This window comes from Aotus nancymaae, unplaced genomic scaffold (assembly GCF_030222135.1).
Source record: "Aotus nancymaae isolate 86718 unplaced genomic scaffold, 86718_ANA_hifiasm-v0.15.2.pri h1tg000040l, whole genome shotgun sequence".
NCBI classification, from domain to species: Eukaryota; Metazoa; Chordata; class Mammalia; order Primates; family Aotidae; genus Aotus; species Aotus nancymaae.
The window spans coordinates 16,899,709-16,922,097 of record NW_026988454.1 but is presented as its reverse complement, the minus strand read 5'-3'; the positions used below and the strand labels follow the sequence as shown (position 1 = coordinate 16,922,097).

General features: G+C 43.3%; 1 protein-coding gene across 2 annotated transcripts in view; it reads left to right on the top strand.

Moving 5' to 3' along the window:
- MTHFD1L (methylenetetrahydrofolate dehydrogenase (NADP+ dependent) 1 like) overlaps positions 1-22,389 on the top strand; it is a 227,448-nt gene that overhangs the window by 132,239 nt on the left and 72,820 nt on the right. For both annotated transcript variants that reach the window (XM_064360573.1, XM_064360574.1), the window contains exon 21: positions 19,274-19,413. In XM_064360573.1, coding sequence (XP_064216643.1) covers positions 19,274-19,413 — 140 coding nt within the window. The remainder of the gene's footprint in view (positions 1-19,273; positions 19,414-22,389) is intronic.

The window sequence follows — 22,389 nt, the reverse complement described above, 5'->3', positions numbered from 1 at the left end:
GCGGATTGTGGGCATGGTTTCCAGTCGAAGACATCTGGGGGAGATGAGTTTCATCATTAGATGAAGTCATATTCTGGAGGGGAAGAAATGCTAATCTGAAATGTTATGCTTTCAATAACCAGCGAGAAGAAATTGACAGTTTTTAAATAGTGGTTTCAGAAAGGCCCTCCTGAGAAGATGGCACTGAGGCGAGCCTTGAAGAAGGCCAGAGGGGAGAAAGATTGGTCTGTGTTCAAGGACTCAAAATAGTTCTGCTAGCTCAGAGACAGGGTAAAGCAGATAGACTGGAGTCGTATTCAGTGTCTTTAAAAGTCACGGAGAAGAGTTAGTATAGTTTCTAATCCATGAGGACTTCCTGAATGATTTTGCCAGGACTGTATCTTAAAATGCTGTTTCTTTCTAACCCCACCCCGCAATCAGATAAGTCATCCCACTTTTCTGAAGTAGAACAACAGAAGGGAAAGAGTGGACGAATTGTTATCTACTGGGGCTCCCTCCTGAGGAAAGGACTCCTTCAGCAGTTAGACATGTGCACGTGATGTAACCGGCAATGCTACTTCTGGGTGTATCTACACGGCTCAGCTCAGAAATGCAGAATGAAAAAGCGGGTTGTGGAAGTGTGTCAGATTTTTAAAACGCACACAACACAATGCTATATTCTGTGTGTGTGTGTGTGTGTGTGTGTGTGTGTAGAAAAAGTCTGAAAACCTGATCTGCAGAAGCTCTGAGTTCATAGGAGTCGTGACCGTGAGAAGAAGTACAGGGGTGGGATGGGTGCCTGGGATACTAAACTCAGCTGTGTTGCTTTACTTCCCTGAAAGAGGAACAATCTTAAGCAGTCATGGTAAAATGTTAATGTTTGTTAGTTTCAGGGGTGGGAAGGAAATTTAGGTCTGTAATTTAGGAGAGAGGTTGAGGCCAGAGCCAAGATTGACATTATGATGAGTATGTGGTTACACCTTCGCTTGTTTTTAGAACTAAATCTGGATGTTAATGGCCATGTTTAGTGAGCCAGGGGCCTTACCTTACTTTCTTGCAGTAGTGATGGCCTTTGTTTGAGGCCATATATATTCCTGCATTTTCCTTGGGATGAATGGCAGGATGCGGGCGGTTGGTGACTGGAGCGAATCACCTGACTTGAGCAGGGCTAAGACTCTGCAAATGGAACTCAGATACATGGACAGTGGAGTGAGGTTTGTCAGTAGTTTCCCATGTAGTCTGCTTTCCAGGGACAGTGATTCACCCAGTGCTCCGTATTCAGCACTGAGATGCTCGGTTAGATTTTGTGTGTGTGTGTTTTTTGTTTTTGTTTTTTAGCTGGAGTCTCACTGCGTCACCAGGCTGGAGTGCAGTAGCTCTATCTTGGCTTACTGCAACCTCCGCCTCCCAGGTTCAAGCAATTCTCCTGCCTCAGCCAAATGAGTAGCTGGGACTACAGGTGCGCGCCACCACACCCAGCTAATTTTTGTATTTTTAGTAGAGACGGGGTTTTACCATGTTGGCCAGGATGGTCTCGATCTTTTGACCTCATGATCTGCCTGCCTCGGCCTCCCAAAGTGCTGGGATTACAGGCGTGAGCCACTGTGCCCGGATGCTCGGTTAGATTTTAATGAGGTTTAAAATTTTTTGATCTGTTTAAGGGTTTCTGCAAACAAACACGCTAAATTGTAAACACCAGCAATCTGAGTACCTTCTTTTGATTTTTTTCTCCATATTGTTTAGTCCCTTTTTCTTTGTTTATTTTATAAAATCGCATAGATGTTTTGGTTGAGAGGAGATTGTTTTTACTTTTCAGGGACAGGCAACAATTTCATGATATAACTTCTAAAAATATTTTAAACAACTATGAAAATAGGTTTTTCTTCCAAAAACCGTTTCTTCATTTGGCACATACACAAACAAATGAGATAGAATTTAGAATAAAAGCAGGTGGTTTTTTTGTTTTGTTTTGTTTTGTTTTTGAGACAGTCTTGCCCTGTTGCCCGTGCTGGAGTGCAGTGGCGTGATCTTGGCTCACTGCAACCTCCTCCTCCCAGGTTCAAGGGATTCTTGTGCCTCAGCCTCCCAAGCTACAGGCACGCACCGCCACGTCCAGCTAATTTTTGTATTTTTAGTAGAGACGGGTTTTTGCCATGTTGCCCAGGCTGGTCTCAAATTCCTGACTTCAAGTGATCCTCCTGCCTCGGCCTCCAAAAGAGCTGGGATTACAGGCATGAGCCACTACACCCAGCCTAGAGTAAAAGCAGTTTTTAAGGACAGTTGAACCGGAAAGCCCCTGGATTCCTGCACATAGATCTTGTGCCACTCCAAAGTGCTGTAAGTGCCGGTTCCTGCTGTGTTGGTTTAACTCAGTGTCTGGAGCTTGTGATTCTTCCTCCCCCTTTCCTTCAGTGGCGTAGCTTGGCGGTGTGGATTAAAGTTACTGCAACATCTCAGCCTCTGAAAGTTTAGCTTATTCATCAGCAAAACTTTGAGCAAGTCGCACCTCTTCTAAATTAGAATTGTAACCTTGACTTTAGTCTCTGAGTTAACATTGTGCAGAAAAAGAAAACACTGTCCAGTGTGCAAGCAGTTTGCAAACTGAAATGATAGAAATGAAAAATGCTGTATTTCTAAGTAGTCTCTATATTTGCAAATGAATGAGGATTAGTTTTACTCACAAATAACAACAGAAGAAAAAGAAAAAGAAAAGAAAGAAAGAAAGAAGGAAAGAAAGAAAGAAAGAGAAAAGGAGGGAGGGAAGGAAGGAAGGAACAAAGGAAGGAAGAAGTCACCCAACTCTATAATAGAAGTTTATTTCTCTCTCACATAAAGGAAGTTAAGGTAGCCAGTCTGGGCTGGTTTAGCAACTTCTTGATTTTCACTGGGGGTTCTGTGCTACCTCGTAGTCCAGGATGGTTGCACAAACCCAGCCACTGCATCTGTATCCCATCCAGCAAGAAAAAGGAAGAAGGGCATACACCCTTTTCAGGAGGCTTCCTGGAAATCACATACAACATTCCTGGTTGCAGCTCATCAGTGACCTTAGTCGCACAGCCATACCTAGCTGCAAGAGAAGTGAAGACATTCAGATTCTACCTCTTCTTCTTGAAATAGAAAGGTGAGTTGCCAATCCACTGTCAGCGTGACATAGTTCAAGAGGTTTTCCTAGACACAGAATCGAGTTAATCCCAAGTCATCTCCTGGACACAGAATCGAGTTAATCCCAAATCATCTGTGTCATCGTCTCTTTTTTGACAGCATCTGCCAGGTGGTCAGTCACGGTTTAGGCAAGAAGACCTAGGACTTCTCTACACAAACATGGTTAGGATTATCTTCTAAATCAACCAAACTGACCAGCCCACCCTTTCATTCTTCTGTGCATCACGGATCATTTTAGAAAAAGAGTTTAGAACATGTCCAATTGTAAGAGTGTAGTCTTCTAAATCAGGACTCAGTCTTACAGCAGAAGATTATATGGTAGTTAGTGTCATGGAGAAAGGTTTTATATTAGATTAGTTGAATCGATTGGGATACAGAGCCATCTTTAGAGAATGGCATCCATGACATTGCAGATAAAGCATGTAGGTAGAGAATGGTATCTTTGTTAGGGAGAGCCCCCAACTGCTCTTCAGGAACCTTTCTGTGAGATTTGCAAGCCAGTTAGGCATGATGAAACCTTGTTTTTAATGCATACCTTTTGCCAGTATAATAAATGTAACAATTAAATGTTTATATACTTTTAATATCTTCCTGTGTAGACTAACCATATTTTTGTCAAACTGAGGGTTTGTTCTTCTTTTATACAAGATGGCAATTATAACAAATTCCGTCTGGGCTTAGGGATGGGGTAGAGGTGGGGAGATGAGGACATGAGAATTACTCCCGATTTTTGTTACTTTTTTTCCTGTAAAATATGCTTACCGGGACGTCTCAAGGACATCATTCCTCTGTCAACAGTAAAAAGATAACCTGACACATAGATTAAAGTGAAAATGGTTTATGGTGCCTGGTTTGTTTTCTTCCTTACATTAAATTTTCTAATAACATGTCACTAATAACACATTTCTAATAATATATTAATTTGCTAACCAGTTATTTTAGAAATAAGCCAAAACAACAAAAAATGCTCATCCCTACTTTTCAAGGCTATTATCTGTAGTTTGAGGGTTTTTGTTGTTGTTGTTGTCGTCTTTGTGACAGAGTCTCACTCTGTCGGTGTTACACAGGCTGGAGTGCAGTGATGTGATCTCTGCTCACTACAACCTGTGCCTCCCAGGTTCAAACGATCCTCCTGCCTCAGCCTCCCAAGTAGCTGGGACTACAGGTGTGCACCACCACACCCAGCTATTTTTTGTGTTTTTTAGTAGAGGCGGCATTTTCACCTTATTGGCCAGGCTGGTCTTGAACTCCTGACCTCATGATCAGCCTGCCTCGGCCTCCCAAAGTACTAGGATTATAGGCGTGAGCCCCCGTGACCTGCATTGAGTTTTATCGAATGGAAATATGAACTGCCGGCCTCTTCAGGATGTCCTCATTGCTTCTCTTAATGCCTTTACCATCCAGTACCACTGAACAGGGAGCAGGGTGCCTTCTCCGGCACACCGGAAGGACCCAGCAAAAGCAAGACCGTGTGGACTGTTCTTGTCTCCCTGCCCCACAATGGAGCACTACACCTGTAGGGTGGGAAAGAGCCGGTGTTATGGGTTGAGTTTGGAGACCTTGACTTGATCAACTATCTGCTCACCCAGGTCCTCTTCCTTTTTTTTGCGGAGGTGACGTCTCCCTATCTTGCCCAGGCTCTTGGGCTCAAGTGATCTTGCCACCTTGACCTCCCAAATGCTGCTATCACAGGCGTGAGCCCCCACACCTGGTGCTTGTCACCATGCTTAACATCAGCAGCAGCAGAAAAAAACCCTGTTTAGCCTTCGATGTTAATTTCCTCATTGATCTATGTCTTCTACACAAATCCACTCCCTTCTTCTCCCCATATATTACATTGATGGACTCTTCTCAAACTCTGCAGCTCAGCCCTGGTTCCTGCTGAGCCTACAGCCCCAGGCCTCAGCAGCCAGCTGGGCCAAGTTAAGCCTCCCTCAGTCTCAAGATGACCTCTTCACAAGGCAAAAAGTTTCTCCAGCTGGGTTGGAGACCTAAGCTGGGAGATTGGGGGTCTCACATTCCAAGATAGAGGTTTGCCTTCAGACCCCTGAAAGTAGGTGTGCAGAAGCAGGTTCCTCTGACGGCAGAGGCCCTCCATTTATCTCTGGAAGATCCTGAATGCTGTGCTTTTTCATCCCCCATGCCTTGAATTCTCCTGCTTTCTATATGTGGTGGAGAAAGCTGGGAAAAGAGCCACCCCTGCTCCCAGGGGCCACTGAGAGGGTAGAGCACCGAGCGAATCCCAGACTCACTAACTAAGGGGCCGAGATGGATCCAAAGGGGCCCTTAACCTCTCACTTGCATCACCTGACTCTTACCGCCATCACTGATCTGACCTACGTGTTCTCCTGGGTGCTGTCCCAGTTTTGTCCCGGCTTCTCAGCTTTATGTCCTGGGCAGCCCTGAGGGCTCATTTCCTTTATCCATACTGAGGACCAAGACCCTATGTCTCCTCCAGCGCAGTGAGGGCCACAGGCTGAGTCCCTGATCCGATGAGTGCGTCACTGGTACCATGATGTGCCCTGGACAAGGGCGTAGATCACTCTAAAGACCAAATTCCCCATATCTACAAAATAACATTCAAACTGAAGAGTCTGAAGATTCTTTTTACTCCATTTGTTTTCATGCTATGTTTTTGCTGTCCAGCTCCAAGTCTGTGACAATAGGTCACGGGATCAGTGCGAGTAAAAATGTAGATGTTTTTCTTCATCTTTGGGCTATGTTTGTGCTCTGTAATCCTAAATATAAATACACTGAGGCTGGGCACAGTGTCTCATATCTGTCATCTCAGCACTTTGGGAAGCCAGGGCAGGCGGATGCTTAGAGCCCAGAAGTTCAAGACCAACCTGGGCAACATGGCACAACCCATCTCTACAAAAAAATACAAAAACTAGCCGTGTGTGGTGGTGTGCGCCTGTGGTCTCAGCTGCGCAGAAGGCTGAGGTGGGAGGATCACCTGAGCCCTGGAGATCAAGGCTGAACTGAGCTACGATCGCATTGCCCTCCAGCCTGGGCAACAGAGTGAGCCCCTATCTCAAAAAAAAAAAAAAAAAAATACATTGACTAATAACACTAGCAACGTTGTTTCATGGGAGCTGCCTCTGCTGTTTGTACCAAAACTGAGCAGATTTTTCGGGCCAGGTGTGAATAGTCATTAAATCAATCTGCTTGTGAGAAACTGGTAGGTCTAGACATGACTGCAAAGCTAGCAGGTCTGTCTCTTCCCTTCTTAAGTAAGAAATCGCCAGAGGTAGACTGTGCCTGTGACTCTTGAATGTATGAAATAGTCTAATATTTTATATCCTGTTTTATTTGTTTTTTTAAATGTTGGTCGAAACTGTGAATTTATATAATGACAAACTACTGGGACTCTATCTTTGGTTCAAAAGTACATGATCTGCCTGCTTGTAGTGAGTTACTACATTGTACAATCTTAAAATTGTAAACTTTAAGATATTTTCTTTCTCTAAGATAAATCTGTCTTAATTTATTGTGTACTCTAAGTTGTCCTGCCAGAAATGTTGGCATATTTACTTTGTTTTCAAATTCAATAATCATAATTTCTCTTGCCAAGTTACTTGATGGTCTCGAAAAAACTTATTGCCTGGTTTTTGAAACTGTTCCTTCCTAGGAAGCTTTAAAGTAGGATGTTTTTACCTGTTGTTGTTTACACAGGTTAAGCATCCCTAATCTCAAAATCCAAAGAAGTACTCAGAAATCCAAAGTTTGAGTGACAACATGATGCCACAAGTGGAAAATTCCACCCCTGATCTCATGTGTGGGTTGCAGTCACCATGCAGTTAAATCTTTCATATATGCACAAAATTATGAGAACTATCGTTCAAGGCCAGGCACAGTGGCTCACACCTATAATCCTAGCATTTTGGGAGGCCGAGCCAGGCAGATCACTTGAGCCCAGGAGTTTAAGACTAGCCTGGGCAACTTGGTGAAACATTGTCTCTACTAAAAATACAAAAAAGAAAGAGAGAAAGAAAGAAAGAGAGAGAGAGAGAGAGAGGGAGGGAGGGAGGGAGGGAGAAATAAATAAATAAATAAATAAATAAATTAGCTGGGCATGGTAGCACACACCTGTAGTCCCAGCTAATTGGAAGGCTGAGGTGGGAGAATTGCTTGAACTGGATGGCAGAGGTTGTAGTGAATCGAGATCATGACACTGCACTCCAGCCTGGGTGACAGAGCAAGACCCTGTCTCCAAAAAAAAAATGCTCAGGCTATGCGTGTAAGGTGTCCATGAAATAGAAATGAATGTCATGTTTAGACTCGGGTGCCATTCCTATGAGATCTCATTATGTACATGCAAGTATTACAAAATCTGAACAAATTTAAAAGCCAAATATCACTTCAGTCCAGTGCCAGCCATTTTGCATGAGGGATACTCATCCTGTACTTCTTTCTCTTTTCGGTTTGTTTTCATAACTGCTCAGTAGAAACTGTTCTGTGTCATCTTTTCATTATTTTGGGCTAAATCATGTTGGTGGCCAAGCCTGTCAGAATTCATTTGTTGTGAGTTAACTTCCTGGTGTCCAGTTCTCAGGAGTTGCTAGTAGAGAGCTCTGCCCCCATGCAATCTTCCAAAATCCCCAGCTGTAGCCAGGACTGGGGAACACCCCTGCTGGCCAAGAGCAGAAGGGCTAAGCTCTGGTCATGATGATGACACTCTACAAATTGTTCTTGTTCCGTACCAGAACATGCGAACTATTTGGATAATGGATTTATGAATTTAATTCTGTTGGATTTTTATAAAGGAGTAAAAATAACCCTGTATAATTTATTACGTGTATAATAGTATATTATAATGCGTATAATTTATAATATTCATCAAAACATTTCTTTCATTTCTTTTCCAAAATTAAATTTCGCTTTGGTCAAAATCATCTTACAAAACAAGATGGTTCCAAATAATGCAAACCAGTGTTTGTAACTAATTAACTCTATGGCGGAAGGAAATTCTGAGTTCTGACACAAAAGCATGTCTAAGTGGTATTGGTATGCAATCATAAATGTGTTGTGTACCTGTGTCGTCTTTACACTGCTTACTTTCTCTACCCCTTTCCCCACATATATCCCCAGTAACTTCCTCATGATGTCTCTGCCACCCCCAATCGTCCCCTAATGTGTATGAACTCAGTCATCACCAAAGCGGTGGGAAGGAAGAATGGCACATGCTAATATTAATAGTGAGGTTTGTACCAGCTTCTTCTTTAAGCCTCCTGATATGTGTCCACTTTAGTTTTTTTTTTTGTCATTTTTTTGAGACGGAGTCTTGCTTCATTGCCAGGCTGGAGTACAGTGGCGAAATCTCGGCTCACTGCAACCTCCGCCTACCGGGTTCAAGCAATTCTCCTGCCTCAGCCTCCCAAGTAGCTGGGTCTACAGGCGTGCACCACCATGCCTGGTTAATTTTTGTACTTTTAGTAGGGATGAGGTTTCACTGTGTTAGCCAGGATGGTCTGGATCTCCTGACCTTGTGATCCACCGACCTCAGCCTCCCAAAGTGCTGGGATTACAGATGTGAGCCCCTGCGCCCAGCCTGTGTCCAGTTAGTTCTATATACTTCCTAGAAATTTGACTCTGAGATATTTAATAAAACTAAATAGGATTATATGTTAAATAGACAAATCCTAAAGAGCAGAAAGGATTTAGTGTTTAGTAAAATTTCATACATTTAAGATGAGTTGATTCTCAACATTAATATATTCTAAACAAAGCTCTTTTCTTAAGCTTCAGTAATAATGCTGAACTTCTCTTATAGTTAATTTAGTGATTTATCCTGGTGTAGTCTACTGGTAGTAGCTGAAAAAGTCATTACAATCCTCACTTGCTCACTTTTAGCTCAAGTTCAGAACTCATGTATTTCTGTGACTTTTTTTTTAGTTTATCTGCAGACAGCTGCCATTGAATAAACATGTTTATATAGGCCAGAAAAAGGCAGCCTGAAGATTCTAGTTTCTATTTCTTTTAGCACTGTTTGGGAATTAACACCCACAGTGCTTCAGAATGAAGTATTGTCTAGCTTACACCTTGCTTGTTCCTCTACTGAGCTTCTATTTTTGTTTCTAATTTGTCGTGAAAAACCAAAGTGTAGCCTTTACTTGAATGGAAGCTACAGTTTTATTTTTCTTTCTATTTACAAGAAATTCCTTTGATGATTAAGTTAGCCAGATATGCCCTGTGCGCTCATATTTCTCATCTCAGCCTGTTTTGAGCTGAGCTAGTTGCAAGGACTAGTTCTTCTGTGAGACCTCTAGCAGTCCATAAATTCAAGTTTGTGTCCAAAAGTAATGGCGAACTCAATATGTTGTATACTTGATATATGTTCCTTGCACATATGGGGAGAAGAGTTGTTACCGTTCTAAAGTAGCTATGAAATCTGACAGTTCTAATTTCTTTATCTCTCAGTACCCATGGAATAAAGGACCCCTTAGTGAAAGAGCAAGGCAGAAGTGTAATTTGCAATTCTGGTGGCAACATCCGGGTATTTCAAGTGTAAATTAAGAAAACTTTAAGGGATATTTATCCCAGCACTTCAGTTTAACTCTTTTTCAAAGTCCAAGGAGGGTTTCCCCCAGTGTAAAAGCAGAAATACGAATTTCAGATCTAAAGCGGTTCTTGCTCTTTCTTTTCTTTCCCTGCACTTGTGCTGACAACAAAGTACAATGTGAAAGGAAAACCCAGGCTGGAGCATTCGAGTCGCTCATTTCCGAACCAGCGAAGGGAGGGCTGGTTTCTGGCAGGAGGAGGTTAGGAAGGCCAGTCTTGGGGTCTGATCTTTCGGCTGGGAGGGGGTGAATACCTGGACCCCAGGAGACCATTTGGCTCTCAGGAGGCCGGATTGCAGTGCCAGTGCTCTCTCCCTGTGTAGCCCGTTCCTGCCTGGGGTTGGGTCCAGGTGGAAGAGGTCCCCGGAGCATCCTTTCTCTGAAGTGTTTTTTTTTTCTTTTTTTCCAGATGGAGTCTTGCTCTGTTGCCCAGGCTGGAATGCAGTGGCACGATCTCGGTTCACTGCAACCTCTGCCTTGTGGGTTCAGGCGATTCTTCTGCCTCAGCCTCCCAAGTAGCTGGAACTACAGTCGCACTCCTCCACGCCGGCTAATTTTTGTATTTTTAGTAGAGACAGGGTTTCACCATATTGGCCAGGCTGCAGTCAGACTCCTGACCTCCTGATCGCCCCACCTTGGCCTCCCAAAGTGGTGGGATTACAGGCATGAGCCACTGTGCCCAGCTGAAGTGTTTCTTTGTCAACCAGAAAATTCCCTGCTGTTGCCCCAGAACTTATCACCGTTGACACATGGACCAAGAACTGGCAGAGGAGGTGATTTGTAATCCCTCAATGAATTGCTGTAAAGGAGACAACAAGTTCCTTGGCTTAAGTAAAGGAAGGGAGGGCAGGAGGGAAGAAACGAGGATCATAAAGAAGATTCTAGATTGCGGCTGGGTGCAGTGGCTCACGCCTGTAATCCCAACACTGTAGGAGGCGGAGGTGGGTGAACCATGAGGCCAAGAGATCGAGAGCATCCTGACCAACATGGTGAAGCCCCCATCTCTACAAAAATTAGCCAGGTGTGGTGGTACGCACCTGTAATCCCTGCAACTCGAGAGGCTGAGACGGAAGAATTGTTTGAACCCAGGAGGCGGGGGTTGCAGTGAGCCGAGACTGAGCCACTGCACTCCCGCCTGGTGACAGAGTGAGACCCCATCTCAAAAAAAAAAAAAAAAGAAAATTCTAGAGTGCATGCTTTGGTAATCATAGCAGGGCCTTATTGCAGTTAGAACAAAAGCCTGGATACACTTACCTCTCAGTTCAGGAAAATAATTTAGAGCTACTTGTTAAATGATGAAGAATTATTGAAGTACAAAGTGTTAAGATTTTCATTGAAAGCAAAGCTGACCAAGCAGCTCAGCTAGGGAAATGCTACGGGATCAGTTGATGACCTGATGAGGAGTGTGGAGTAGGGGCTTTGGCAGAAGTTGCTAGCAGACAGGCCTTGGCTTTAGTCCAAGCTCTATTGCTTAATAACTGTGACCTTGGGGAAAATTCTAAAACTTTCCAGTCCTTAGTATCATAAACTGTAAATGGAGGAGAAAGATACCTCACAGATGTTGAAAGGTGAAATGAGACAGGACACCTAGTACATTGCCTGGCTACATAGAAGACGTTTCACTAATGTTAGCTTCAGGTCCTCTCCCCGTGCCTGGGTCTCTTGAATAGCGTCTTCCCATCGTGTGCACATTGAGCAATAAGGCGGACAGCTGCCATCCCCCATGCTGCTCTGCGTTGAGAGCATTTCTGTTGACCCTCCCTTCCTCCCTGTGAAGCTAGTTCAGCAGTCACCTCATCACTGTTTTTCCTCTCCAGAGAGTGTCGTGTTTTAGTGACCACACTGTTGACACAGCACATCCCAGCCACGCTGGATGGAATTTTGACTGCGATAATTCATATTCGATGATTTTATAGTGCATGGGGTTACAATGATTAGCATAATGATCATACACGATCTTTTTGCCTAGCTTGTAGTGCATTCGTAATATTCTCGGAGGAGGCATCTAGAAAGTGCGGCTCCTTCGTCCTGCATGAGCCACAGCAAGCTGTCTGTGCCTCAGTGCTATGGACACTTTGGGTTGATTATTCCTTGTTGGTGGAGTCCCAGCTGTCCTGTGCGTTACAGGATATTTAGCAGCAACCCTGCTAGATGCCATTTATCACAATCAAAAATGCCTCCCAACATTGCTAAGTGTCCAGGTGGGGAGCGGAATAGGCAGCATCGCCTCCAGTTGAGAAGGGCTAAACTATACTTAGGATTTGTGATTCGGCAGAAATGGGTTCTGTGAATGCACTAGAGCATGAGAACATCCAAAAATCAATGTGACACAGAGTTGAATTCAAATTTACTTGCATACAGGTCAGTAAGCAGAATTTTGAAAGAACCAAACAGAAGTCAGAAAAAAAAAAACATCAAGAAGCAAAAGGTTGGCCAGGCATGGTGGCTCACTCCTGTAATCCTAGCACTTTGGGAGGTCAAGGCGGGTGGATCACCTGAGGTGAGGAGTTTGAGACCAGCCTGGCCAACATGGTGAAACTCCGTCTCTCCTAAAAATACAAAAATTAACGGGGCATGATGGTGCATGCCTGTAATCCCAGCTACTTGGGAAGCTGAGGCAGGAGAATCACTTGAATCTGGTGGGGCAGAGGTTGCAGTGAGCCAAGATCACACCATTGCACTGCAGCCCGGGCAAAAAGAGCAAACTCCATCTCAAGAAAAATAAGAGAAAGGTCAGAAAAGATGTTCTTTCTCACTGGGTAATGAATAATCTTTCCCGTCTTTGTTAGTGTGCCTGCAGCTGTTTCTTCAGTAAGTGAAGACGTTGGCACACAGATGATTGTGTAAACACTAGGCAGAATCGTAGGGTTCAGTAATTCTTGAATGAGAAGAAAGAAAGGTTGTTCTTGAATTCTGTGATGTTAGAGGAGAATGCCATATGTAGTAGATGGAACTCTGGGCTGGGTCAGAGGGACTGGGGGCACCACGCTGGGCTTTGTGTCATTATCTCCAAATAGTAACTGGCCTGGTGCGCAGGAGGAAGTTAGAGTACATTGTCCCTACAGTTCCTGCATAGCTGTAGGGTTTTATGAACCCATATTTTAAAGGGCCTTCCAATGAAGTAAGGATGTTAATGCTTTAAAAAAAAAAAAAAATTAAGACATTGGTGATTACTTTAAAGTCCTAGCCAAGTATGGTGACTCATTCCTGTAATCCCAGCACTTTGGGAGGCAGAGGCGAAGGTGGGTGGATCACTTGAGGTCAGGAGTATGAGACCAGCCTGGGCAACATAGTGAAACCCTGTCTCTACTAAAAGTACAAAAATTAGCGGGGCGTGGTGGCATGCTCCTGTAATCCCAGCTACTTGGGAGGCTGAGGCAGAAGAATCACTTTAACTGGGGATGCGGAGGTTGCAGTGAGCCGAGATCACACCACTCTACTCCAGCCTGGTCAACAGAGCAAGGCTCAAAAAAAAAAAAAAAGGAAAAGAAAAAAAAAATCCAACTTCTATTCATCGTTGCAGTTTTCTTCGACGTGTACAGTAAGTTGGGAACATACAGAATAACTTAAGATATAGAAATCGTCTCTCCCTCCCTGAAGAATTTTATGGATACCATGTTTGCCTGCCAGGAATATTCTCTTGTCCTGGTGTTTTCATTTTTGTCGTTGCCATTGTTTCTGTTTAATTTTTACAACACAACTCTGGGTGCACCCCTGGATGATCACGGAAAGGCGGCTGGCTGGCGTTCCAGAATTGGTTTTGACTCTCTTTCTGAACCCAGAGCTGTGTTTCCTGTGCAGGTTGTTAGCTGTATTTATCCAAATTGTCAGTCATTTCCCAACTCAGACCCACTGACCCTTCCTTTTCTCAGCTGATTATAGATTTTGAAGTTCGAATCAAGCCAGGCTTAGAATCACTATCTAGTAACCTCTGTGCTTGCACAATAAGAGTATTAGTCAGCATTTCCTGTTTTCATTCACATTGTAAGTGGAATAGCTGTAACAAAAGGGAAAGAGATTGCCAAGACAAATAATGGTTATGGTTGTGCAAACACTTTATTGCAAGCCTTATTACATATGCAGCTTTCAGAAGTCTGCATGATGTGCCTTTCAGGAAAGCTAAATCCTACTAAGTGGACTTGCTTCAGGAGTTAAGAGCAAGTCTATATTGAATTTAACGTTAAATAATTATTTGGCCTGTATCTCTTTTAAATTGTATTAAGAGCTGCAAGTAAGATAAGGGAATACATTACTTATTTCAAGTCACTAGAAAAACTTAACTTCTTATAGGTGATATATGTTGGCAGTTCCTAAGAAGTACCTAGGAAATGGAACCTTCCTATAAGAGTGGTTTGTCCCCTTCTCACAAGGTGGGTCTTCATGTCAAGGCCCCCTAAGGCACAGATATGCAGCACTCCACAGTGTCCAAATGCATAGTGATTGGTGGTCCCTTACTAAAGCAGTTTTTACTTTCACAATGACTGATTACACATCAGCATGCCTTTTCACTGTTCTCTTTCCTTGGCAGCCTGATATTTGAACCCAAATAACATAAACGTGATTACATGCAGTATTTCAGGACAGTTTCCAGTTTCAATGGGAGAATTTGGTACTTTCTTCTGTTTCCTTCCCATTCTTTGTCTCTCTGTTTCCTTTGCATTTGGAAGCCGGAGTCCTCGGCCCTTTGCTGCCACTTGTTTTATTCCCCTAGCGGGATTTCTCTTTATTACTACTTTTTTGTTTCCAGTTTGTCTCTTTTTAAAAATAAAACATGGTGAAACCCTGTCTCTACAAAAATACAAAAATTAGCTGGGTGTGATGTAAGGTGCCTTTATTTCCAGCTATTCAGGAGGTTGAGGCGGGAGAATCGCTTGAACCCGGGAGGTGGAGGTGGAGTTGCAGTGGGCCGAGATCGCGCCATGCACTCCAGCCTGGGTGAAAAGAGTGAAACTCCATTTCAAAAATAAATGAATAAATAAATAAATAAAATGTGAAATTAAGGTTAGCTAACCCGTGTAGACGTTTTAGATGGTCACATCTTTATTGGATATGACATTTATGCCTGTTAGTAAAACCATTTTAATACTGTAAGAAAAAAAAGGGGCTGGATGCAGTGGCTCACGCCTGTAATCCCAGCACTTTGGGAGGCCAAGGCGGGCGGATCACCTGAGATCAGGAGCTCGAGACCAGCCTGGCCAACATGGCAAAACTCCATTTCTACTAAAAGCACAAAAATTAGCTGGGCATGGTGGCAGGCGCCTGTAAGCCTAGCTACTCGGGAGGCTGAGGCAGGAGAATCACTTGAACCCAGGAGGCGGAGGTTGCAGTGAGCCAATGTGGCACCACCGCACTCTAGCCTGGGAGACAAGAGCAAGACTCCATCTCAAAAAAAGAAAAAAAGGAAAGTATGCTAGGGAAGTATGCTACTTCTATGTAATTCTGTTTCGTGTGTCTATTTCCACTGAAGCGTGGCCTTTACTTGAGATTATCATTGGCTCCCAAGTCCCATCCTGTTTGTTCATTGACTTTGTGTCAGGTACTGTGTTAGGAAGTGGAGCTACAAGATGAATAAGGCGTGGTCCCACCCTCCACGTGGGAGATGGCACATCAGTCTAATTAGGGTGCACACCACAGGCCCAGGAGAAGATGGGACAGGCGGGAGGGTAGCCGACTCTCCCTGAAAGCATCAGGACAAACTTCCAGGAAATGGCGTATCTAAGCTGAGACTTGGACAGCGGGTTAAAGAGGCAGAGAGGGGCAAGAGGAATGTTCCAGATGGGAGAAGAGGACTGGAGGTGATGACAAGTAACATAGCATGTATGGGCTCTGCTGGAAACTTGATATTACAGAAGCATGAAATTTGAGGCAGGGAGTGTGGAGGAAGATGAAGGTAGGGGAGGGAAGTTTACCCGAGGGTGACCCTGACTTATATATTAAGGTGCTTTAGGGGAAGCAGGAACCAGTGAAGATAGGAGAACATGTTGACTACACAGGCGTATTAAGCGGGAGAGGAGCTATGGTGGTTTGTTTGTTTGTTTTGAGAGAGTGTCAGTCTTGTCGCCCAGGCTGGAGTGCAATGGCATGATCTTGGCTCACCGCGCAACCTCTGCCTCCTGGGTTCAAACGATTCTCCTGTCTCAGCCTACTGAGTAGCTGGAATTACAGGTGTGCACCACAATGCCCAGCTAATTTTTTGTATTTTTAATAGAAAAAGCGTTTCACCACGTTAGCCAGGCTGGTCTTGAACTCCTGACCTCAGGTGATCTGCCAGTCTTGGCCTCCCAACGTGCTGGGATTACAGGGAGCTAGGTTTTTGAAGGGAATTTGAGTTTACTATTTTTCAAGGGCATTCAATGGTTATAAATGAAACTTGTCATTAATATATTTGTGTCTACATGTTTTAAAACATGTTTTTCTGCTACTCTTTTTTTATTTGGTTTGGAGATAGATGATGACATTCCTTCAGTGCCTTCTATGTGCCTTGCTATGTTAATGTCTCAAACACACATGGGCCATCTCATCATGGAGCTTGCCAGCTGACAGGGTAGTTTAATGTATAAACATGCATCCATTTGGGAAGAACTTAGAGATCACTTGATCAGCCCCATTATGTAAAATGTATGCAACAATCTACCTCCAACTATAGGGCGACATGAAACAGGTTTGCAAAATACCATGGCAGGGAAAAGAATGTGTAACATTTGGGTTCCTCCAGTCCCACTCCTCAGTGCTGATCAGGCCAGTGAACAGGTCTTGTTGGTGAAACCTCTCCCATCATGACGGTTGATTTCTCTTCATCTTGACCATTTCTGTCCTGGCTCTGTCCTTTGCCTGTGAATCTCTTTCCTCCCTCTCCTTCCTCCCCTTGACCTTTGCCTGCCATATCCAACTCCTCATTTCTCTGCTTAGAAAAATCCTACTTGCTCCTCAGAGCCTGACTCCATCACCCCATTTCTCCACACCTCCCAGGCAGACTCCTCCCTCCAGTGTCCCCCACTCCAGCTCTCTCTAGTTGAATAGCAGATGTTCTCTCTCCCGCTTCCCTGCAGGGCTTCTCAGTAGTGACCCTAAGAGTGAGCTTCTACCAGTGAGAAAAATACCTGGATGTAGCAGGAATTCCCACAAATGCTTAGGAGTTCAATACAATTTTTAGCAAGTAGGAAGATTATCGTTTCTGTTCCAGTGATGTGAACTGTATTTGTGAGTTCTCAGTATGCACCGGGAAAACAAAAAAAGCAAAAAAAAAAAAAAAAACGCAGCCTAGTGACTTGGTCATTTACCTGTGCCATCTCACGTAATTCTTCCAACAAGGAACTTGCCAAGGCTGCGTAGCTGGAGGGGACCCAGGGTCCCATCTGTGTGCTAACCTGCAGGGCAGCCCCGTGTAATCCAGTACTGTGGCCTTGTCGTCCAGCCCTCCACCTCCAGGAGCCCACTCAATGATGACCTGACAAGTCACCTGGATTATCCCTCTTTGGGGTCCATGATGCCACCAACTTGCTAAACTTAACAAATGTATTACCAGGGTCCCGCTGAAGTAAGGATTGTTACTATAAGTGATTTTCCCTGATTTTTGACCACTACTAATAAAATCACAAGAATTGTCCCAAATACTTTATTAAAAGGAATGTCTTTTATTTCTCAAAAGTATTCTGCTGTATAGTTTGTTTAAATAACACAAAATAAAGGATACACATAATAAAGTATAAAATGCTTGTGGCTATATTTATCCAAAGTGAACATTTTTAATGTAATTTTTTTTTTTTTGAGGCGGAGTCTCACTCTTGTTACCCAGGCTGGAGTGCAATGGCACGATCTCGGCTCACCGCAACCTCTGCCGCCTGGGTTCAAGCAATTCTCCTGCCTCAGCCTCCCGAGTAGCTGGGACTACAGGCGTGCGCCACCATGCCCAGCTAATTTTTGTATTTTTAGTAGAGACAGGGTTTCACCTTGTTGACCAGGATGGTCTTGATCTCTCGACCTCGTGATCCACCTGCCTCGGATGTAATTTTTTAAATTTATCCAAAGCATATATCAATGGTCATAAAAATTTTTTATGTTTTTTTGCCCCGTTACCTTACCCTGGGGAATTTATTCCAATAATATAATTTGAAAGAGATTAAAGTTCATAGGCACAGATATTTTCAGTGCAGCATTGTTTATATTGGAAACAGCCCAAATGTTCAGTAACAAGGGGAACAATTTTGTAAATCTTGCTACAGCAACTTAACAAAATTATAAGCTGCCATTTATAATTGTAAATTTGGAAAGTTTGTAGTACAACAAGAAAGTTTGTAGTCCAGCAAGAAAACCGATCATCTTAAATGTTTCTGATTTCTTAGTTTTTCTCCTGCCGATTCTTATCTGTGTCCTGGTCATACTGTCAGTGTGTAAGTGCGTATTTAATAAACATTTACTTTTTACCACATCAGTAGTATTCCCTTCTTAGAGTGGTTTGCTTCTCTGATTTTAATGGACTTTCATGTCACCTGGGGATCTTATTACACTGTTATTCTGATTCCATAAACTTTATGGGGAGCTCCAGATTCCGCACTTCTTAGAGGCTCTCAGGTACTGCTGATGCTGTTGGGTCATGCATCTTGCATTAAGTCGCAAGGGCCTAGAGCTATTTGTATATGCAGAAGATGCTACTGACCCAGTGCCTCATGTTATCTTGAAAGGCAGCTGTGACTTTTCTAGCAACTGAAGAGGGGGGACTAGAAATGAGTGTTTTCTGGTGTTTCTCGAATAAAGCTACTGTCTTGTATCCAGATTGATCACCAGGGTCCTTATGCCCTTCAACTAACTTGAAATTGGTCGGTTAACAGAAATGACTGGGTGGCACTAAAATAAATTATTCTTTATATAACGAGTGAGAAAGGGCCCAGCATGGTGGCTTATGCCTGTAATCCCAGGACTTTGGGGAGGCTGAGGCGGGTGGATTACCTGAGGTAAGGACTTTGACGCAAGCCTGGCTAACGTGGTGAAACCCCGTCTCTACTATAAAAAAGAAAAAAAAAAAAAAATAGCCAGGTGTGGTGGTGGGGGCCTGTAATCGCAGTTACTCAGGAGGCTGAGGCAGGAGAATTGCTCAAACCTCAGAGGTGGAGGTTGCAGTGAGCTGAGATTGTGCCATTGCACTCCAGCCTGGGCAACAAGAGTGAAACTCCATCTCGAAAAAGAATAATCATAAGAAGAAAGGGTCTTCTATTGTAATCATAATTATACTATCATTGCCCTTCGATATAGTTTGGAACCCGATTACGAAGTTGAAAATCCCCATTTTATTAAGAAAAGCTTTGCTGTGAGTTACGGTACTGGAAGAAAAGTCTTGGCCTGGCCATGGCAAGGATTCCTCAGGCCTAGTGGTGTGAAGCAGACGAGGGCACCCACCATCTCTTTAGGGCAGATAATGGAGAATGTTTCTATGACAGTGGGGAAATCAGCTCACCTTGTGTTGGTAAACACAAGGAATTTCAGCTATCCTTTGAGCTTGAATCGTAGTGGTGATTGCCGAAACCTACTTTCGTTTTGAGAAGGTAATAGCACATACTCCACTTGCTTCCCCACAGTGACCGAAGCTGGCTTTGGTGCTGACATCGGAATGGAGAAATTCTTCAACATCAAGTGCCGCGCTTCCGGCCTGGTGCCCGCCGTGGTTGTGTTGGTGGCAACGGTGCGCGCTCTGAAGATGCACGGAGGCGGGCCCAGTGTAAGTGCGCACACCGCCTTCCCAATACCGAAGCGGTTTCCTTACGTTAAACCAGAGTTTCACGTTTGAAAAGTTTCTGCCTGTTTAATGACTATAGTTTTCTAGAGTATTTTTCCTATAGACCTCCTTTGTGGACATCTAAAACTTTTTTTTATTTTTTTAACAACACCGCTATAGAGCACTTTGAGTTTAGTAAGTTCGAGTCAACAGTAACACCCACAGTTCTTTCTAAGCAATATTTTGGAAAGGAGCATAATGCAGCCACTTTTGAGTCTTGAGCTTCGTATCTGATACTCAGGCCAAGATTGTACAACCATATGGTACTGGGAGGTTAGAGGCTCCTGTCCCTGAACAAAGAACATAAGGCTTAGAATGAGTTCTTTGATGACTGAAATTTTTCGGTGTTTGTACAGATAGTTTTTTGGTTCACTGATGCTGCAGCTCATCAGATTTCATCTAAAACTATTTTTCTTCTCTTTCTGTTTATTATGATTTCTTCTCACAATTCTGTTATAAGACTGGATTGTTTCTAAGTGAGGTTTGCTTGGAAAACACAAATACTATTTTAAGTTCTTTGAAGACTTTTGATATTTATCTATCCTAATATATGTAGAAATTACAGACATTATAAAGGAAATATATATTCCTTTTCACAGAAAACCTGTGCATAGATTTTTGGGGTTTGTTGGGTTTTTTGATTTTTGTTTGTTTCATTTTTAGGAATTTCCAAGTGGAAGATAAAACCTTTTTTACTGATTAATGATTTTGAAATAAAATAAAGTCCCTTTATCATTATAATATTCACATATGAGATGAACTGCCAAATCTGATTTCTTTATTTGTATACTGTACCGTGTATGTGACAAAAGGCATAATGATTATTGCATAGTAAAAACAAATCATCGTGAAACGCTGTAAAGCAGTTCTTTGTCCTGGGAGAGGTGGACGTTGTTTTTATATCATTTCACAGATAAGGAAGCTGAGGTTTGATAGGCTTAGGGAATATGGACAGTGTCAGCAGGCCAGCAGAGAGCCAAGGACTTTGGATCCAAATCTCTCCCTTTGGCCACCATGCAGAGCTAAATGTTAATGAAGGGTAGAGTGTTCTAAATCCAAACATACTCCTCATACCTGACACTTAAGCACTTCGTATTTACCTAACGCTTCATCATCATTTCAAATGCAAGAATGAAAAGTAGTAAATCATAAAGAATTCTGACTTTACTCAACACACTTCTTGTTGCTACAGTTCTTCCTGGATTTCAGACATTGAATCTGTATAACAACTTTTTTTTTTTTGAGACAGAATTTTGCTCTTGTTGCCCAGGCTGGAGTGCAGTGGTGCGATCTCAGTTCACAACCTCCACCTCACAGGTTTAGGCAATTCTCTTGCCCTGGCCTCCCAAAATGGTGGGATTACAGGCGTGTGCCACCACGCCCAGCCTAACAACTGCTATTTTTAAAAGCTACTCCTGCCTATGTAGGATGCATTTGGAATTAGCCCTCCCTGCCCTGCTACTCTGAAAATTATAAAATCAAAGCACTTTACTACTGGAAAGTGTTTAGAGATTACCTGGTCTCTTTCAGTCTCTATAAAGAGAATATCTCTGAGGCACAGAGAGATCCAGTGGTTTGTGTAACATCACGCATCACGCATCTATTTCAGGGACTGATCAGACCTACAGTCAGAGTCTGTTGACGTCAGCCCCTTGGTTTTCCAGACTCTGGTCTCAGTCATGTCAAAATTCTCTATGTGGTTTACAATCCTATTTCATTTGATCTGAACGTATGTGCTCTGTTATTCAGTGGTTACATTTTCGTCCCGCATTAATCCTTTGTGTCTCTTCCACTCTGGCTTAATGTCATGATTCTCAGCCTGTGATCATGGTAACAAGGAACTGGGTTAGCAGGCACAGATAGGGGTAGAGAATAAGAAAAAATAGGGACCAGCCAGGCGTGGTGGCCCACACCTGTAATCCCAGCACTTTGGGAGACTGAGGCAGATGGAGCACCTGAGGCCAGGAGTTCGAGACCAGTGGTGGCGGGGTGCCTATAATCCCACCTACTCAGGAGGCAGAGGTGGGAGGATCACTTGAACTCTGGAGGCAGAGGCTGCAGTGATCTGAGATCGCACCATTGCACTCCAGTCTGGGCAACAAGAGTGAAACTCCATCTCAACAGAAAAAAGAAAGAGAAGGTGGGGACCAGGAAGCTCTGTGAAGCTAAGCATCCCTCTATTGGGCCCCAGTAGTACCTTCTGCTTCATACTGTTTCATGAATGTCTTTTTCTCTGTCTCCCTATGTAATTCTTATTTCCTTGAGTCTAGGGACTGTGTCGTATTGATTGGTATGTTCCAAGAGTCTGGCGTAAGTCTGTATGCAGGGAGTGTTTTCAATAATAGAAAGATAAATGAACTTTCATCCCTTATTCTTCTTCCGTAGTGCTCTATTTGACATCCTTCCTTCTTACTTGACCAGCTCTGTATTTTTGAGCCATGATTATTCATTTCTACTTCTGTTTTCTTTTTTTCTTCTTTTTTTCCTTTTCTACAAATACTGTGCTGGGATCCACTTCCTTTTGATCATTACACAAATAACCATGGCAGACTCTTATGTTTATTCAGCCTGTTTTTTTCATAATTTGTGCGGTGGAAAATCCTGTGGCCCTTGAATTTGCCCATTTTAGCCTCAATCATTTTAAACTCACATCCTGTCCACCAAAGTGCTCGCCAATCCCTGTGCGATCTAAGAACTAATACTCTGTTATGCTTTGGGATCCACAGATTCTTTCACAATTAGTTCTTTAAACCCATTATATGAATCAGGGTTCTTCACACATAGAACCAATAGGATGTGTGAATAGAGAGAGAAATATATTTATTATAAGGAATTGGGTCACATGATTACAGAAGCTGGCAAGTCCAAAATCTGCACTGTAGGCTGGCAAGCTGAAGACCCAGGAGAGCCGGTGGTGCT